Here is a 12,658-nt window from a genome sequence, read left to right on the forward strand (position 1 = left end):
CTTCCTGTTGCACTCAGTGTATATTTGACACAGTGTAATTATAGATGACACACAAGCCAAATTCCCTGTCACTCATCATCAACATGGGAAATATTAGAAAATACACTAATTAAATGAGACAGTAGTGTGTTATATTTAAACGCTATAAAATTACAAGAACATGTCCATGTACATTGTTAGAGCTATAATTATGAGGTTTAACACAAGCAGAGCTGTAATGGTCCTGCATACTTTGTCCCCATACTGTTAGAGATTTACAGAAAGCTGTATCTCAAAATCTTTCATTTTATACCTCCCCATACAAACAAACTGTCATCAGAGTCCCAGGAGACTTGTTTCTTTCATCTAATCACAAATATGAACACGTGGTTCTGAATGAAACCAGGTTCTATATTCAAATGAGACAAATACAAAAACATTTTGCCAAGAAATACTTAAAATGGGATTTTTTTATAATATGAAGGAATCTTGAGGAGGATTGGAATATGGGGCTGATTTTTCCTCCAAAGGCCCTGAGGAAGGACACCCTGACAAACCAAAAGCTTTTAAATGATAATCTGGTTGCCTCTGCCAAGAGTTTACAAACTGGGTCACGGCTTTATCTTCCAGTAAGTAAAATATCCAAAACATATCCAAATGCCCCATAGATTCAAGCATTTGACCTAAACCTCACAAAAATCCTGTGAGGTTAGCTGCAGAGGAGTGAATCAGGGATGATCTGGATTGAGTCTGAATTAATGAGTGCTCTCTGGCTTCTTGTTTGAATATTATAGCAGATGTTTCTGTGCTGTAAAGTTTGCAAAAAAATGTATACATTTTGTTACAAAACAAATAGTTTGATGGAATATCTCTCTCTCTCTCTCTCTCTCTCTCTCTCTCTCTCTCTTGCAAACCCACCGGTGTTTGCTCTTCTTTATAACTTTCTCCATCCCCAACTCCAGTCTTCATCGGTCTGTTGTCCAATTAGTGAATAATTACTTCAGCCGCAGTTTAAATAATAAAATATATGAACTGACAACTGTCTTATTTAGCTGATCCCTGTATATATATCTTGAAATCAAATGAAAGAAATATCATGTTTGATAAATATTTTAATTATTAGACCAGGACTGTAATATGGGGCAGCATACTTCATAGTATAGTATAATGGTCTCCTACATGTAATGTTGGTAAATAAGAGGTTTGTGTCCATGGTCCGTTGGCCTTATAACTGTCTGCTTAATGTGTGCCTATTAAAGCAGTATAGGTGGTGATATCTTTTTTCTCTAAACCCCCCCCCCCACACACACACACACACAACAAGACATTTTTGCCCTGTGTCATTTTCATCTGCACCCGATATGAGTTAAACAAGACTGACACACATATTATGCAAAATATTTATTCATTATTCCACACCATTGAGTCTATAACATGAATTTGAACAAGAAATAAATACATACACACAAGAAGCAGTAAAAGCTTTAGATGATCAGCTTTAAAAAACAGTTACCACAGAATAAATAACACTCAGCAGATGATGCGCTGTGCACAGCTGTAAACATGGCCATATTTTAAAATAAAGTTACGTTTTAAAAAAATGATAATAACAGTAATAATAATAAGACATGTGCCCTGCCCAAGGAGTTCAAGTAAGGAGTTTCAGTGCCCTGTTCCAGTATAAACTGCTCCTGTAGTGAGGAGAAGAGAGTGGAGAAGAGGGCATTAAACAATAAAATACGCACATTAAGGATGTTTGAGATATGTATTTATTATATTTCTCAACAAGTGGAAAAATACACTGGATGTACCTGACGCTTCTAGCATCCGAGACCACTGAATGAGCCGATGCGCTCTAGCCTAACACCAAAACAGCTCCTTAGGCCACCTTTTTTAAAGCGACTGCGTTTGGACACAGACAGGATGTCCCCGATGAGGCGATCCAGCGCGTTCTCCTTAGCAGCGAGCGCGCTGCTGATCTCCCCGACTGTCCAGTCGCTTCCACTCAGAGCACGACGCTCCGCTGTCCCACCTCCCCGCTCCGACTCCGACGACGACTCCGACTCCGGTCCGAGGAAAGGCGCGTTCGCAGTTTGGTCCTCTCCAAAGAGCTCCTTAAGACTCTCCTAAGTAAAATAGTCATACAGTTTTAAACCATGCACAACACAGAATCAAAGCTTATATATTTGCCAAATCCAAAAAATACCCTATTAGAGATGTGCAAGTATGATGACCTTAAAGTGAATGCGTAAAAAGCAGAGCAGTGAATTTAATAGTGCGGTGCGCACCAGGCTTTTGCTCACCTGTAACTCGGAGAGCGGTTTGGCCCCGATGAAGTTCAACAGCAGGAGCGAGGAGAGGCAGAACACGCAAAAGTTGGCGGTCATGTTGCGTTTGCTGTGGCTACGTGGCCGGTTTCTGAGCTTTCCTCCTCACGACAGATGCCCGAGCGCAGTCTCCAGGTGCGCGCTTTATACCCTCACTGCTTTCGTCACGGGCTGCCAAAGAAACCAAACGAGCTGTAAAGTATAATGGAAGGGAGGGGGTGAATCAGGGAAAATTCGTTTTCTTCCTAACTTCACATCCACTGACTGGGCTCGAAGTGCCAAATTACCCTAATGTCAGGGTTGCAACATAATACGGATCCTTTTACATAAAGCACCAGACACTGAACTGTAACTTCATGCGCTTCATATATTTTTTGCATCTTTAATAAGGTCTGAATAGCCCAGTAATTTGGGAAAACTAATTTGGAAGCAAGAGATACACATTAAAAGACCATATAGTAGGAAAGGCTTACAAAGAAACAATACTTTCATAGACTGCTTCTAAACTGCTGTGCCCCTGAGCCTGTAGGAGGTGAAACAAGTTGATATTTCAAATGGTTAATATCTAGGAAATTCACACATGCATGCATGCATTTTTTTTTGCAGTAAATATTGGAAGTCTTAGCTAGAAATGATTTTTAAAAAGATGTTTTGCACAAGGTTTTGTAACCTTTTAATAAAATATCATGGTAACATTTAATAAAATATCATGGTAACAGGTAACCATGATTACTAAACAGAAAAACAACAAAACCACATGTAATCTTTTTGTTTTTGAGTAATAAAAAGGTATTATAATGTACTTTTGTAATGTAGAAATCACCTCACATCCGTGTCCTTCAGCCTGTCTGTGCACTGAGGTCATTTGCTGTAAAATAAAAGGTAGCTGGATTGCTGGATTATATAAACCCATAAGGTGATAAACCCATCACCTTAAAAAATTACGTATAGTAAGGGATGCATCAGTGCAATTACTGCTACCGGGGACTGTGTACAGCCTAGTGTTCACTGATGTGTCAATGTAATGACACCTAAAAATGGCAGTCATGTGGACGTATTTCACGATTAGAAATGACGATAAAAACAAAGAAATTAGCTATGAGAAAACATCAAGAGTACTGTACTGCAGCATCTTCCTACAATAAAAGTAACCTGACAAAAACGTTAACAAACACTATGGTGTTTATTTATTCGGTATATTTATTGCAGTATGAGCAATCAGGCATCTGTGAGCTCATGTATTTAGAAGACAGCACTCCTCTGAGCATGTTACAATGTCCTGTGATGCAGAAAGCCCTTGACTCACCCTGGTTGGTAGGTGTTAATTGTATGATAGGGGATAGCTGGGTGGTGGGTGGAAGTAAACAGGGGACAAACCTGAGGAGTGCAAGGTGCTGTAAATTGCACATATACACAAGCATGGAGCAGTGAAGGGAAACTGTCACAAGAGTATGCGGTACACAATGCTTATGAATCAAGATGCATCAATCTGTTAAAGAGACAGTTTAAAAGCAGTAAATAACATCTTAAATATGAAATTCAGCACAAGGAGTTCATTGCTAGTTGCACAAAGCAGCAACCAACATATATACATATAAATAGATCATCAGTACTGGTAATGAAGACTACCAATAAAAATGTTCCTAGATTCTTTCTAGCTTTTAAAAAGGGCAACTCATTATATATACGTCATGAGGGGTTCCATGGGAGCCATTAAAAACATCATAACCATAAACAATCAGAGAGCTTCAGCCATCAACAAGAGAATGCCTCCATAACCTGTGGTTACTTCTGTTAATCAAGCTGTCTGTGTGATGATGTGAACGAGGTGTGTGAGGGTGTGTGACAGAGTGTGAGGTGTGTTTTCTCTCAAGGATATCCTGAATCTACACATTTCACCTGCTCACCTCTGTCATGCCCTGGTACAGATCACTGAGCACAACTCATTGTCATGATTAAGAGTCTTAGAGATAATTAGGATTTTAATGGCAGGCCTGAGTTATCCAAAGGACATCCGTTTGCAAATGTCACCTGATGAATCACTAGAGAAGAGATGTTTTATATATAGATGTGAAATACATTATGGTTCATACCATGGAGTAAATAAAACAAGCACTAGAAAAGAATACTCTATCGTTTCTAGAATGTAGACTTTATATAATCTTTGGTACAAGGAGAAATGTGCCAGATGGGTTTCAAGCCATTTCACCAACAGTTGTTCTGTAGGTGCCAACAGACACTATAAAACTAATCAGTCCCTGTCTGCCTCCACATTGTGCTTCAGTTCAGAGCTAGCAGGAGACCATCGCTCATGCTGACTTTCTCTGGCTTAGTCTCTCACGCTGGATGGCAATGGGCCTCAGGGCATGAATACTGAGACTGAGACTCTCACACTTTCCACAAAAAAGCCAAGAAGACATAAAACTAAAAAGAAAAAAGGAAAAAAGAGCTGCTCTTATATAGGCTAGCTATAAACAACCAAGAAACGGGAATATGATCCAACCTAGTCATTGACTGATTGAGATCCTTATAACAAAACATCACATATCAACATTTTTGTGTATTAGAGACAGAGCATTCGAAATACTACTGCTACATTATCATAAATTTGATCTATTCAAATCCAATATTTACTAGTAACACATTAATAATCATGTTGTATCAGTTCCATCCAAATTTTACTGAACCAGATCATGTGAATTTCTTACAGATCTGAAGAAGCGATGATGATATGCTTGGATTTTTGTTTTCAAATGGATGAGTGTAGATAACACTCATACTGTAGGTACAGCTCCAGAAAGACTCTAGAGCAATGTATACTGTGTACTGAACACTTGTGCAGTTCACAATAGAGGTAACAACAATAGAGGTGCAGGATGAGTTATGTAAATGCCTGTGGTTGAAACGTATACAGATTTAATGATACACTAGCAGGCTATTGGAGCATTTAGGCCAAGTTGACCAGATTCATGAACAACTACATAAACAATCACAGGCCATTAGACTCCTTATCAAATCAGTCTGATGGCACTTAACCTCATTTCATTCAACTCATTGCACATTTTACAAAAGACTAATTGTTAGATGAATGTTTAGTACTGTTTGAAAAGATTGTTTAATGAAGTATTCGGTGTCACTGTGTTGATTATTGTACACTATAGAGCATTTCATTCTTAACGTTATATCTGAATGTGATCAGAGGAATGACAATTAAGACTCGACTCAGTGTGATGCATCTATGGGATTATTTGACTTCACCCTAACTTAAAACATTTGGCAGACACCCTTATCCAGAGCAACTTTTATTCATACAAGTGAGCAATGGAGAGTTAAGGGCCTTGCTCAGGGGCCCAGGAGTGACAGCATGATGGCACTGGTATTCAAACTCATGACCTTCTGATCAGTAGTTCAACACCTTAACCACTGAGCTATCACTTCCCACACTAGCTATCACAAGCTGTTTTTGTGGTTGGTCATATCCTAGTTCAAGTGCCGTACTATTCTGGTTCTATATCACTCTATCTAAGGTTCAACATATTGCCAAAAAATGACTTGCTTATAAGTTTGTTTCATTACAATTTTCCTTTACAGGAACTACGAGGTCCCAACATGTTCCAGCATGACAGTGCCACCGTAAAGCATAAAGCTTTGCTTCTCAAAGCCATGATTTACCAAAATTCAAGTAGACGAACGTGACTGTCACAAAGACAGTCCTGGATCTCAATTCCACTTTAAGAACAGATTAAGATTTTATAGAAATGAAGTTTAGTTGATTTTTACGCTATGTTTTGTTTGTTCAGGAAGGAACTAAAAAAACTACAAAAAATGCAGTGGAAGTCTTAATCTAAAAAATGAGAACTCTGACCCTCTGGATTACTCACACATATTTATGTGTCTCAAAGGAATCTCACAGCTGATAAAGGCTCGGATGTTCTGTTGCATGTGTCTTTTCAGCGTGATGAATATGTCATCGGCATCTTCTCACACTGTTGGATGACACAGGCAGCCTTATCGCTGAAGACCCAACAAGAATGTTCGACAGCTGATGTCCGAAACACCGTTCCAGCATTTTCATTTCCAATTCAGAAATCATTGAAGAATGCAGTATCATCTGCTTAAGCTCAATAGCTTATTTTTGGTTTGGGTGAAGTGTGGAAGTTACAACGTGTATGATGACCAATTTAATGGCAATCACATCCAATTTATAATCTTCAAACTTAAAACCAGTATCTATTTGGTTCCTCTGATTATATCGCAGTCAGGCATACGTACGCCCATAAAGAAGGAAATACACATAGCATTCAGTTTAGTTTAGTTATTTCAGTTTATTTCCTAACTTCTTGGTATTTACCAGGAAAAAGTCTGACAAGAAAAGCAATTCCTTTGGTAATTAGTGGAGTAAAAAATAGATCACTACCAGGTACTTCTAAACGGCTTCGGAGAATTTCTTACGTTCAGGTTTTAAAGGAATCATGCAAATAAAATAAAAAAAACAGTTACTCATTATTTAGTCCCCAGTACCAAAAACAAATATTTAAAAATAAAATTCTGTATCATTTCCTCATTACACATTCATAAATATATTCATTTCATGTTCTTGAAAAAAATGCTAAGCAATTTCTGAAGACTGGACCCAAGCTGTTCATGGTAATAAGAAGCTCATTTCATTACAATGAATTTCAGTGTTAAATATTGTCAGAGTCACATGGGAGCTGTAGGCAGGTAGGACAGGTACCTTTATAAAATGTTTCCGTCTATTGTAAAAAGAGACCTCTTGTCCCACTGGCACTCATAGCGCTTCCACAAACCCTCAATTACATCATAACTGGTGGGTCAGAAGCTATCTGTCTCCTGTGTTACAGCCTGCTGAAAGGCCTCCATTTGACATGTGTGCCATAACCTCTATGCCTCTTACAGAGATAACACTATTTTAGCGGAACCAAGACCTAATTAGATATATTTAGCTCCTCTAATGGCTATATTTAACTATTGATATGGGAGCATTTTGTCAACAGTAAAGCACAGAGAAGATTTGTTCTTATTTATTTGAAAAAAATTTTTTTCAAAATAGATAAACACCATCAGATTTAACATACGTATATATACGTACAGTAAACTTTGCAAGAATCACAATAGCACCTGATCAAAGGCCAGTTCTAAGCTGTGATATCTTATTTACAGACTCAAAACCGTTTAATGTATTCAACTGAGAGTCAATGTCGGTTCCATTCCCACAAACAAGACAGTGTTAATGTGGGAAATACTCCACGAGATCAGGGGCAGATAACATGTCCATGGAGTTTTAATGACCCTCAAATGGGGTTGTTCTATTTTCAGGGCCACCTTGTAGCTTTTAAAGAATATATATTGACAAATGAATAAGAGAGAAATGAAAAAAAAATGTCTTTTGGTAGCATATGTTTGACGCTCCTCTGATGTCTGAAGTTACCAGCAGCATTTTAAATCAACAAGTAATTTGTGTAGCTATTTATTTATTTATTTATTTGTGTTTATGTATGTTCTGTAAAGCTGCTTTGAGACAAAGTCTATTGTTAAAAGCGCTATTCAAATAAAAGAAAAAAGTAATGACCAGATTTGTATCTATATTTTACTGTATATGTCGATTGGTATTTTTCTCTATTATCATGTTTAATAAATCACAATCCAACATGTAGATTATATTGTAATCACACTGATATAAAAAAGGGGGTCTTGGTGTCATGCTTTGCCAGTTTTGTAAATCCTACATCCTGTTGTATACCCCAACACAACATAAATCCATTAGTGCTTTTTTAAGAGTCATTAAATTGTCTTTAGTGCTCCGCATAATCTCAGTGACAGATATGAATGGCTGATCGTAGGGCTCGAGCCTCCCTACCGTGACTCATGTCGAAGCAGCAAATGTGTTCCCTATCACACAAGTCCCCTTACTTTTCCTGTCATTGTGCTTTTGTAATTCTACTGTGACAAGAATGCAGCAAAATCTGCATATCCATGCATCTACAGGTGGTAAATGACTTAAAACATTTTCATTTAGGTGTTACTCAGCTCCATGGCAGTCCCTCACAATTAGTCGTGTTCATACAGATTTTACAAGTGTACAAAATAGACCATTGTGGTGAGCTCATAATTAATGGATGTGTATTGTTCTGTTGATGCATAAACTATGACTGTGTTTCTTTGAAACTTAGCCAAATGTCCGGCAGTGCCATTCAAACACAAAGCTCAGCTGAACAGAATAAAGATGAATAAGATTCAGAGAGAGAGAGAGAGAGAGAGAGAGAGAGAGAGAGAGAGAGCGAGAGCGAGAGAGAGATCTGCATATTTGGCTCTTGTGTTTGTCACCTTACCCGTCACACACCACTGCCATTTTTGGGGTGGAATGTGATGGACACCTTCATGCAGCATGGTCACATAAAAGACATGGATAAAATGCCACAGCATGCGTTACAGGATAGAACCATTTCTTGCTTAAAGTCTAAACTTGGATATTTTCATGCATCTCCTGTGCCAAGGCCTAGGGATGTTAAAGACGTTGGTAATAAACAAGGTGAAATATTTTCATCTTTAAATGGTTCTCTAACCGTGAAATCACAGCTGATTTCTGGGTAGCAACTGATGGACAGGGACCATGCCTTCGTCTCTTGATAGCAGTGTCACCATCTATCACCACAGTGACTAATTTACTGAAGGTTGCCAGATTGTCTATAATCAAACCTAGACTTTTTAGCTTTATGATTTCGCTTTCTCTAATAATTGTATCAGTGTGGAGCGGGAAGGAGGTGAAGTCTATTCCCGTGACAGCTGTATTATCTGTTGGAATGTGCTGCTAGTCATTTCCAATAATGATCCTGGCAGTTTCCACACCTCCAGACAAGTGAGTGTGACTGACATGCAGAGAGAGAGAGAGAGAGAGAGAGAGAGAGAGAGAGAGAGAGAGAGAGATGTTTGTCATGTGACTTCCAGTTTCCTCACTTAATAAGATGAGGTCCACAAGGTAATCCTTGCCATGTATAATATTTATTCATATTTATTAATCAGAGGGATGTGGTAGCCTAGTGGTTAAGGTGCTGGACTACCAATCAAAAGGTTATGAGGTTGATTCCCAAGTCCACCAAGCTGCCACTGCTGGGCCCCTGAGCAAGACCCTTAATGCTTAGTTGTATAAAATGAGATTAAAATGTAATTTGCTCTGGATAAGGGTGTCTGCTAAACGCAGGAATTAATGTTGCCTATCATGTCATAAATAAACATAAATATGCTCCCATTAATTACCATCTAATATTATATTATTATTATTAAGCTTATATTAATTCTAAATTCATATATAATGGTTACATTGTTAATGTTGGTTAATTATGTTACAGATTTTCGAATGTTATGATGGTTTTAAGATTATATTTATCATTCATTTATGAAAAATTCTATTCTATTCTATTCTATTCTATTCTATTCTATTCTCACTGTGAACAACTTCCAAATATTCTCGCTGAGCTTCAGTTTGAACCAGAATTACACATCTTCAGTCATTTATCCAGTGAGTTTGCATTATCTATGCACACAGATACTAGAGTTATTGCAAGACTAATCGTTAATCCTAGAATTGCAATTCTTATTTTTTTATTTTTATTTTTTTGTTTTTTTTCACGTCCCAGCACACAGACATGTATTATCTTACATCGCCCCCTAGTGTACAAAGAGAGAACTTGCTGGAAACTGGGACCACATTCTCTAAAACTAGTTATAATACACAATGTATAAATAAATAAGAAATATATAATATGTTGCTAATAAATCATTTGGGGTAAAGAATTTGGGGTGAATCATTAGTTTGACAAATACTAATCTATATTAGTATAATTAAGTGTAAACTTAATCATTCCAATTATTTTATTAAATACTCAAAAAAAAAAACATCATGAGAAAAGGAATATATTTATGTCAACAAGTTAACAATTTATTTGGAATAAACTGTTTTAAAATATTTTAATAAAAAAAATTTTTCAAATATGTTAAATGTATACGTTTTCCTCTTATTCCATATTTCTCCTGTATACCTCTTAACATTTGAAAGATGATCTTCAGTGAGCCTTTAGCTTGTAAAAACTGTATTGAATGAAAAGCACAAATAAGTTTTTTTTTTTTACTGGTTTTATAATCTAATACGTTGCTGTAAGGTCTGCACAAGTTGTGCTAAGGATGAAACTACCACTACTAGTTTATATGACTAAACTAATACAATGATCTCCGCAAGACTCTAGTTGCAGTCATGAAGGACTAACAATTTATATACAAAAGCAAAATGCTCTAGTTAACAGCACAACTTTCTCTTCCCTTTATGAGTTAACAATCCCCGTTTAGGTGCTCATGGCATGGGCCAGATGGCTGTAAATGTGCCTGCTGTGAAGTGGAGTGTGCTTCAGCCGTGCAATTATCCCCAGCCTTCATCTGACTAAAATACAATGGCTCCTTTTGGGCAGCGGCCTCCGTCTTTTCACAGCATCTAAATAAGGGGGTATGTCTTCCAAATTACCCTTGATGTAAGAGCTGGGATTTCTCCATGGAATTACACCCCACTTTGCCTAATCAAGATCATTTGGTGCTCTTTGATGATATGTGCTGTGAAACTGTGGCATAAGACCATAATGACTGCAGCAAAATGCATCACCACATTAAAAACTCAGGACTCCCAGAGGATCGGAGCTGTGTGTTTAATTTGTTAAACACTAAGGTATATATGGTTATTTGTAATGTACAACATAATAAATTACCATCTACGGTCTCTCACAATCACATAGCATTAAAAGACAGTCAAAATATTTGAATAAAAAGAACAGAGGAAAAGAGACACACTGAACAATAAAAGAAAAGAAACATACATTCATACAGTCCTAATTACAATTAAGTATTGTTTGATTGCTATTCACATCCAAACAATAATCCTGTTTTCCAGAACCTGAGCCTAACAAACTCTTTCACATGATCCACTACTTTGTTCAACTCTTTCCAAATAGCAAACCCCCCAGAAATAACCTAGGCTTTCAGTATATAGTTGTAAAGTCTTGCTCCTACAATTCCCTTTTGTTACGCCTTTTGTTTGTTTTTTCATTTTAGAGTTTTGCCTTATCGCATAAATGTTGACCACTGTGATACTGTGCTTTTCTCTGCACTTGCATCCAAACGCATGTCTTTTTCTGATATGAATTAGATTGGTACATACTCAGCCAACATGCCCATATGTCAGAGTTTTGGCCTCCACTTGGCCACTGAAATAGGGACCATAATATCCTATTTTATGGCTAAGTGGGATAATACGGGTCTCCATGGTCTCTGGTCCCTCATGGGCTCCTACCCAATCTTAGCTCATGTACATTTTCACAAACAGCCCAAATGGGCTCCAGAATTACCCCAGGTCCATCTTGATCCCTACCAGGGCTAAATTTAACCAATGGGGCTCCCACAAAGACACACTGGTAGCAAATAATTTGTACCCTGCATACCATTTTTGCTTCTAACATTTAACCAGGTTATATAAATATCATGTCTGTCATGAGTCTGTCACACTTTAAAGTCCAGCATTGTTTCTGTGCGTATCTGACAGTAAAATGTCACATTTCACTAATAAACCTTTCTCAACTTATAATACCGATAAGCTACAGGACGTACATGACTGGGAATCAGAAGGAAACTATAATAATGGCTGTCAAGTTTGCATTTGAATTTTATAAATGGCTAAGCATATTTAAACTATGTAAAAGATTCTCTGAACCTGTTTGTCTAAAAAAAGGAGAAAAAAAAAACACCACATGTGAAATACGCAAGTCATGTTCAACACTTAGTTCTGCCTAGCAGTGTGGAACGAGGCCTGGTAGTGAGGGTTCTCTGTGTGTTTGTGGGTTGGTGGAATTCTCCTCATCCTGAAGATCCCCCGTCATAGAGCCGAGGGTCCTGAAGCCGCCAACACTGTTCTCCACCTGAGCCGAGACACACATTGTGACCTCTGATGTCTCTGGTATGTAAATAGCCTCAGGCTGTGAAACTGGTGTGGTTCTTTCACTCACACTCTGTACTGTTACAGCGGACTGGGAAGTCCACGTGCGGAAGAAAAAATACATAGAAGTCAAAATGAGTTAGCAAAGAACTGATTTCATCATTTCATGATATTTAATGTCCAAGTCTAAATTATAGTACTGAGACAAAGGCACAAAGAACAATAGTTCACCAAGTTTTATCTATATTAACATCTGCTTTAGGAACATCTGCTTTAGTTGAATCTAATGAAAAGTTATACAACAGTGGAAACACTCACCTGCACTAGGACCTATTACATTTGATATTGTATATGACGTACA

The 12,658-nt window shown here is 37.6% G+C and overlaps 1 protein-coding gene across 1 annotated transcript; it reads right to left on the minus strand.

Annotated features, from left to right (window-relative positions):
* Positions 1–1,453: 1,453 nt before the first annotated feature.
* Positions 1,454–2,404, minus strand: nppal (natriuretic peptide A-like). Its single transcript, XM_060882096.1, has 3 exons — positions 2,283–2,404; positions 1,791–2,105; positions 1,454–1,670 (listed from the first exon to the last, which is right to left on the minus strand). The coding sequence occupies exons 1-2, from the start codon at positions 2,364–2,366 to the stop codon at positions 1,800–1,802; spliced, it is 390 nt and encodes a 129-aa protein (XP_060738079.1). The 5' UTR covers positions 2,367–2,404; the 3' UTR covers positions 1,454–1,670; positions 1,791–1,799.
* Positions 2,405–12,658: the final 10,254 nt, after the last annotated feature.

The sequence above is a fragment of the Tachysurus vachellii genome, chromosome 11 (genome assembly GCF_030014155.1).
Source record: "Tachysurus vachellii isolate PV-2020 chromosome 11, HZAU_Pvac_v1, whole genome shotgun sequence".
Lineage (NCBI taxonomy): Eukaryota > Metazoa > Chordata > Actinopteri > Siluriformes > Bagridae > Tachysurus > Tachysurus vachellii.

Coding starts and splice junctions, on each gene's coding strand:
- nppal (XM_060882096.1), bottom strand. CDS start 2,366: ATGACCGCCAACTTTTGCGTGTTCTGCCTCTCCTCGCTCCTGCTGTTG. Junction 2,106..2,282: donor AACCGCTCTCCGAGTTACAG/GTGAGCAAAAGC, acceptor TATTTTACTTAG/GAGAGTCTTAAGGAGCTCTT.